This window comes from Gossypium raimondii, chromosome 10 (genome assembly GCF_025698545.1).
Source record: "Gossypium raimondii isolate GPD5lz chromosome 10, ASM2569854v1, whole genome shotgun sequence".
Taxonomy (NCBI): domain Eukaryota; kingdom Viridiplantae; phylum Streptophyta; class Magnoliopsida; order Malvales; family Malvaceae; genus Gossypium; species Gossypium raimondii.
Genome location: NC_068574.1, coordinates 46,453,238 through 46,460,556, shown reverse-complemented (window position 1 = coordinate 46,460,556; position 7,319 = coordinate 46,453,238). Strand labels below are relative to the sequence as shown.

Here is a 7,319-nt window from a genome sequence, read left to right as displayed (position 1 = left end):
CTGAGTTCAAATAAATAAGGAACCAAAATCTAATTCGTTGGGTATACAACTTTTACAGTATGTAGCAGCATTCACAATAGTGGAATTCATAGCCCAACTAATGGGTGAATGATATCCTCTGATCGACATTATATGATGGATGAAAAGTAAACGTAACTACTAGCCATTTATCTTTGTGATAAACAACTTAATTACTATTTGATAGTGATTGACTTTACATAAAGGAAGATGTAATGGTTACCATGAGATAGAATAGGATCATATTGGGAGAACGGATTTATCTCAAAGAGATTAAGGATATCCTATGAGAATAACAGACTTATGACAAGGTGATTGGATGATTACTAATTGAGTAGCTTTCGTAATGATATATAAATAGGGAGAGCTCAGTCATGACATTATAGTGGAATAACTTAGTGACTAAATAAGTTTATAATTAATAGACGAAAAGCTAGAACTTAATTATAAATTATTTGAGCTCTAATAACATGGAAAAGTCCAACCAGTCCCTTCGTAACTCGTTGAAATCAGAAATGAATTGCATCTAGAAACAAATAAATATAAATGAATATAAATGAATATAAATGATGAAATTAGAGAAATGAATCACATTCACAAATGAATGTGTTTTCTCATTGAGTATAGAAATGGCTTGAAATGAATTAATTTAAGGTTTTCAAATTATTATTTAATTAAATAATTGAAGTTCAAAATAAAATAAAATAAATTAGTTATTGTGAATTCATTGAATATGGAAATTAAATATAGTTTCTCATAAATTCTTTTACGGTAAAGTTGTCATGAATTTAACAAAATTAGAATTGGATTGAGAAAATTATTTAATTGGAAAATTAATTTATCTAATTAAATTAAATAAATAAATAATATTTATTTTGTGAAATAGAAAACATATATTAGGTTGGATTAAATTATAAATTGTTGAGTTAAAAGTCCACGAAGCATATATAATTGGACTTAATATAGTAGAGACCGAAGCCCTCATCATCTATTCTACTTAAGAATAGAATATTGTTTTCTATTAAATAAATATTATTTGTATTTTACTAATTCAATCGCAATTTTCCTTATCTCTCCTATAAATAGATGAGACTGGTAGAATTATTTACACAACTTTTGATATATTGTTATTCTACTAGAAAGTAGTGATTATTTATTTTCTAAGAATAAATTCTTTTTATGGGAATTATAATCCTACCCGTTTCTATTGAGAGAGAATTACTTCCCTACTGAAATTAATAAGTTGTTTTTGGTTCTATGTTTGGTTTGTAATTATTCGAGTCGACACTCGAAGCATCTCGTAATACAAGAATGTCACTAAAATTAAAAAATATCAATTTTTCCTTCCATCTTGAGGTGATTTGATAAAAAAAATATAAAATTAATGACTAAAAAAAGTAAAAAATTAAATGAAGAAATAATTTTTTTTATGAAGTATGAGGATAGATTATTGATTCTTTTATGACTCGTCCATAAATAAAATCTTCTTCAAAAAGCATATATAATCTCCTCCAAGTTTCTTCATTTCCCCGCTCCTCTTCCTCGGCCTCATGGTGCCCAAGTTTGAGGTACGTGTCTATTGCATATCAATCAAACATCATCTACATTGCAACAATCTCAACTAATCGATCCCTTTCTTTTATTCTCAATTACAATTGCAGAGACCTCCAGTCACCCAAATCAATGTCCGAATGGACTGCAATGGATGTGTTCACAAGATCAAGAAGGCGCTACATGGCATTCATGGTGATTATAAGCATTTAATAAGACTTAATTTCCATGCATTTTGTTTCTTCTAGTTTCCAGAGACATTGCTTGAATCCTTCATTCATGTCTTTCCTCAGGTATATATCATGTTCATCCTGATATTGCTCAACAGAAGTTGACTGTAATAGGAATGGCGGATCCAGAAATAATAGTTAAGGCAATTAGGAAAACTAGGAAGATGGCAACTATCTGTTCTTATTTAGAGCCAACAGAACCACCGCCTGAAGTTGGTTCAGCAGCTCTGGAGGGAGAAAATCCGCCACCACCTGAAGAACAACCAAAAGATGAACCGCCACCGGAGAATCCACAATCGGAGCTGGCGGAAACTGATGCCCATGCCAACCAGAAACCACCACCGAAAGATGTCGATCATAGCTATGGAGGGCCCTGGAGCAGACACCACAATAGCCAAATTTTCCAGCATGAATTACCACCTCAACCAGCTGCCTTTGTAACTCACTGCTACAACACATACATGCCATCACCATATGTGACAGAATACCAATATGTTCATTCACCACCACGGTACGTGCAATATAGTAGGGTTGGTCACTGCAATGAAGACTATCACAATTATTACATCAATGGCAGCAACATCGATGACAATGGCAATGGAAGTATTGCATCACTGTTTAGTGATGACAACCCCAACGCTTGTACGATAATGTAGATACATAGTTTATGTAAGATTCTATGCTTCCAAGTGTTGGAAGAATGGATTCTGCAACTCAATTGTGGGAAAGGTATTATGTGCAATAAGGGCCATTTCTTGTAAAACAAGAATGTGCTGAAGATATTGCTATATTTTAATTCAATAAATCAAACTTTTCTGGCAGCCAACCATCCAGTTTGCCAGGGCATTGACACATTGTCTATATCAACAAACAGCACATGATGTTGAATGATTTTGAGGAAATTAACATTCAAGACTTGACCAGATAAAGCATATTATACACCATTATAAACTGTATCACGGGTGTATTTGTGTGGAAATTGTATATTTAAGAACACAAATTTATGTTTAAAAATAAGATACAATAAATAATAATAAAATTTAAAGTAAACTCGAATAATATAGTACGAAAAGGTATTTTTTATAATTTTTTTAATCGAGTTGGTTTTTATAGATATGTGACATTAGTTTAATTAAAGGCTTAAACAATAGTATAAATATACAATTGATGATGATAATAAAGTGTGCCTAATAAAATTAAAATATATAAGAAGTTTAAAATAAAATTTTAGTTAGATTTTTTTTTAACAATTTCATTATAGAATTTGATCTCTTTTTGACACAATGCTTAAAACTACCCATAACCCCTCCTCAATTCATAAATAGGAAAATGTTGCGCTTAGGCATACTTGGACCCACGTCATTTTATATTAATAATAATATCTATATCAATCGAGTTAAAACTCAAAATATCTGAAAACAATTTTATTAAAAAAAAAAGTAATTATAAACGTGGAAGAAGTTAATTTTATGAATAAAACGGCTTATACCACTGCACATTGTTCCAGAAATCTTTTATTTCTTTAATGCATTTTAACCTACCAATTTTAAAATGTATAATTGAAATCTAATAATGACAATTTCTCAAGAACATTATATGCATTTTGCATATATGATTTTCTTCAAAATACAAATGTTAATGAATTTTGAAAAATTGAAATAACAAACAATAAACCCTAAAAATTTTCTCTTCATTTTATTTTTTTATTTACTTTTGATGACGTAAAAATTTGAAAATTTGAGGTTATCACATTCAAGCCATGACATAATTAATAAAAGGACAAAGCTGATTTTATATAGAATGAGACAAAAACAATAAAGAAAATAATTTCAGAAACAATAAAGTGACTTCTAAGATTAAACTTCTAGACTAACAATTATTGTTTCATGTTATGTCGAATGACTAAAACCAATTTATTCAAATAAAATGACCTTTTTGAGTATCTCTTTTATCTACCAATTCAAACCAAATGATAATAAAGATTTTACAATGAGAACAAGACTATGAACATGAGAAGAAAAGAATTCAATAAACAGCAATACTAAAAATACCCAATATCCTTTTTTTTCTTTTGTACCAGCACTACCAAAAATTTGCTTACACAAGAATGAAGAAATGGAGCTGTACAAACAATCTGCAGGCTTGCAACATGCCCAAAATGTCAACATGAACGGGTGAAGAAACAGGTATTCTAGGCATGAGTTTTATTCCAAAGAATCTGATCTATTCTCAAGATGGTGGAGTAGAAATTTCTGAAATTGTGTTTTTTTTCTAGTAGGAAAAGATTGCATCATAAGACTGCAGCTCTTCCATTAGGCTTCAGGAGGGAAAAGCATGATGAAGAAGCATCTGGGTTGTTTAGTTCAGAACATGGTTCAGGGAAGACAGACTCTGAAAAGCCTGAAACATATGAACATTGCCAAGGGCTAGATGAGGCAGAGTTGATTGATAAGGAAACGTTGGATAGACAAATAGAGGTGAAGGGAGATTCTTCAATTCCTGTGAAGTTTCCAGCCATACTGATGTTTGTTCCAATAATATTCTGGATGGTGATTTTCGCTACTAGTGGAAGAGCATCAGGATCAAACTTGTCATCCGGATGGGATCCAAAATGCCCATTGGCCCCAAACGCCGTTTTAATGTTTAGCATGTTAACATCTGATATAGCAATCTCTTTAATATAACCACCCCTACCCTTTGTTGTTCTAAACTCAATACCAGTTAATGAGTCATAGAGGTGGAGCTGCTGCACTTGAACGTCCGAAATGCCACCAGACATTTGACTACCAAAGGCAAGAGAAGAGCCTGAGAATGACTGAAGTTGGACCCTCCTGATATGGACATTTGCGGTAGGTCTGCCATAAGCAATGCCATATTCATCCCAGCCACTCTTGAGGGCAATTGCATCATAACCCATACTAATGCTACAGTCCTCAATGCAAACGTTATCTGAAGAATCTGAAATCAGAATGATAAGAAAATACAAAGATCGGACAAACATCAGATGTATATAAAGCAAAGAACTCGACTTTAAAAAGGTTATTACATATATGAAGTATCAACAAATATATTATATCTCTGTTGTATGACTCGCCAACTACTACCAAGTGCTAATTTCAACGTAGCTAGTAACAGCAAACATGCCATTTCCTGATACATTTGACTGAAAAGCGAAATTAAACATCTTTTTTAGTTACCATTTTTTTTCAAGAGAGATAATGTAATAGAAATATGATTTTGAAAACAGGCAGATCTTAAAGCAACTTAATTCTCAATATGAAAAAATATATATATCAATGATCACGAACCTGGGACTATACCAACAGTATATGGTGATCCTGGTGGAGCATAGACCGTTATGTGATGAATGTGCACATGGCTGCATAACATCCAAGTAGATAAATTTTAACTTTCTTGAATGGGCAACGGATCAAATAGAAGTTCTAAAGCAATCAGAAAGGTATTCAAACTAACCTGCAATAGACTGGATGCATGTTATATGCAGGGGCGTTAAGGAAAGTAATGTTCGAAACAAGTATAGATTCAGAAGACACAAATTCCACAAGGTGAGGGCAGCTGTAGTTTAAAGAATGAGATGTGAACCATTCCCACCAAACTGAGCCCTGTCCATCTATGGTTCCATTATCACCTAGTGCAACAAGCAAGTGTGAGTTCATCTGAGACTCAACCAATATTCTAATGAACACAGTTAAGAGACAATCGTACCGGTTATTACGACATCACGCAACATATACCCATTTACCAAACTCCGATATCTCTTTCCAGGAAGTTCAGTTCCTGGGCCATAAGATGGTAAAGGTTCAACAATGTCCCAATGAGATGGATCCTTCAAGGCCAACAATGGTTCTTAGTAATAAGTTGGTTTCCATTGGAGAATCATACCTTAAAATAAGATGGAAAACAAAAATACCTGAGATCCAAGAATCACTGCACCCTTTTCCAAGAAGAGAGTGAGATGGCTTGTAAGATTGAAACTTCCGGTAAGCCATCTTCCCGGCGGCACATAAAGTTGTGCACCACCTTTGTCAGCAAAAGACTTAAGATAGAAAATGGCATTTTGGAAGGCAATGGTATTCAAGGTTTTGCCATCTCCAACAGCACCAAATTCCAATATGGATACACTATGTGGTCTTGAGCGCAATGTTAGATTAACATCACACAGCCCATTGCTTTCTTCTCCATGAATTTTGATTGCATTGCACAATGCCAGCAGCAACAGCAATGCCACCTGAGGCACAATGTTAAAATTCAGACACTAATGGACATAACTGATTTAGAAAGAAGAGAGGAATATGCAGTTAAAAAGGGGGGATTTTCACATCAAGGATACAAGACAAGAACAAAGAGAACAAAAACCGTAATAGCTTAAAAAAGCTTGAGTACATAACAAAATTTATGAGTAGCAAACAGTATCAAAACTAAGTACAAACATGTCAAAAAGGATACAAACGGTAGCAACAAAAGGTAGCTATGCCTTGTAATGCTGTAAGGCCAAAAAGAGGAAACATCTAGCCAGTTTGTCTAAACAAAGAAAAATGCAAACTTTGGACATATTATATAAAATATGATGAATTAAGGATGGGTGATTGTCCAAATCAAATCTAGTTTATTGAGGAGTCAAATGACTAGGAAACTGAAATAAAGGAATTACAAAGAGGCATTAAAGCAAACACATAAATTGCAAAAAAAAAACTATTGAACCGTTTCAATGTTAAAAGAATGATCTTATAAATCCAAAACCAAGGAAGATGGAGAAGTTAAAAAGTTTCAGATTCCAATCAAACCAAAAGTCTGGTAACAAAAGGGTTGTAATATCAACTAAAATTCCACAAATTCAACAACAGAACACAAAACAACAAGTAAAATGAAAGCTTCACTGTCATCAGAAAACTATTGAATATGTTTAAGTGGTATTATCATTTACCACCATATCCACTTAGGAAAAATCCCAGAAAAGTTGTCAGTTTTATTAATCTTCAACAAATCTTCAAATCTTTCAGATTTTCAATCCAAAGAAAAGAAAACAAATCTCAGTTAAAAGAAACGTACTTACTGGCATCTTCATATGTCAACGGACTCAGTTAAACTGAGCTGAGAGATACAAAGCAGTGAAGAAGAAGAAGAAAAGCTGATACGGTTCAAACAAACGGTAGAAATAAAACAAAAATAGAAGAAGAAAAAGAAGCACCGCAAAAACAGGCAGCTTTCTGTAAGCTTGTGAATTATTATGAGCATTAATCATATATAAAAGACACCAAAATTTTAGTATTTTTCTTTTATTTGGACTCAGAAAACGGTTTTAAGTATTATATATATATATATATGACAGCTTTGGTTTTTTTTTTTTTTCAATTTCCATGCATTTGAGCAGTGTAACCAAGAGAATAATTGTAATAAATTAGCATAAATGCCACTAAAAATATGATTAATAACGTCTCTCGCCGACAATTTTGTTTGATATGACCCGTCTCACTCCAGTGAACCATACAGTAACACAGG

The 7,319-nt window shown here is 32.8% G+C and overlaps 2 protein-coding genes across 3 annotated transcripts; one reads left to right on the top strand and one right to left on the bottom strand.

Moving 5' to 3' along the window:
- The first annotated feature begins 1,382 nt into the window (after window positions 1–1,382).
- On the top strand, window positions 1,383–2,649 carry LOC105775864 (heavy metal-associated isoprenylated plant protein 7). The gene is made up of 3 exons (XM_012598366.2): window positions 1,383–1,586; window positions 1,680–1,764; window positions 1,863–2,649. The coding sequence occupies exons 1-3, from the start codon at window positions 1,569–1,571 to the stop codon at window positions 2,453–2,455; spliced, it is 696 nt and encodes a 231-aa protein (XP_012453820.1). The 5' UTR covers window positions 1,383–1,568; the 3' UTR covers window positions 2,456–2,649.
- A 1,062-nt stretch (window positions 2,650–3,711) lies between these two features.
- LOC105777478 (probable polygalacturonase) lies at window positions 3,712–7,095 on the bottom strand. 2 transcript variants are annotated; one of them, XM_012600778.2, is made up of 6 exons: window positions 6,874–7,095; window positions 5,731–6,048; window positions 5,526–5,646; window positions 5,274–5,448; window positions 5,108–5,178; window positions 3,712–4,757 (listed from the first exon to the last, which is right to left on the bottom strand). In XM_012600778.2, exons 1-6 carry the CDS (start codon window positions 6,883–6,885, stop codon window positions 4,090–4,092), a joined length of 1,365 nt encoding a protein of 454 aa, XP_012456232.1. In that variant the 5' UTR covers window positions 6,886–7,095; the 3' UTR covers window positions 3,712–4,089. The 2 variants fall into 2 exon arrangements, with proteins under 2 accessions (XP_012456232.1, XP_052478577.1); XM_052622617.1 differs by lacking the exon at window positions 6,874–7,095 and adding an exon at window positions 6,295–6,387.
- Between the last annotated feature and the right edge of the window lie 224 nt (window positions 7,096–7,319).

Coding starts and splice junctions, on each gene's coding strand:
- LOC105775864 (XM_012598366.2), top strand. Junction 1,765..1,862: donor GGCGCTACATGGCATTCATG/GTGATTATAAGC, acceptor GTCTTTCCTCAG/GTATATATCATGTTCATCCT.
- LOC105777478 (XM_052622617.1), bottom strand. CDS start 6,372: ATGTCCAAAGTTTGCATTTTTCTTTGTTTAGACAAACTGGCTAGATGT. Junction 6,049..6,294: donor TGGCCTTACAGCATTACAAG/GCATAGCTACCT, acceptor ATTGTGCCTCAG/GTGGCATTGCTGTTGCTGCT. Junction 5,647..5,730: donor CAGTGATTCTTGGATCTCAG/GTATTTTTGTTT, acceptor TTGGCCTTGAAG/GATCCATCTCATTGGGACAT.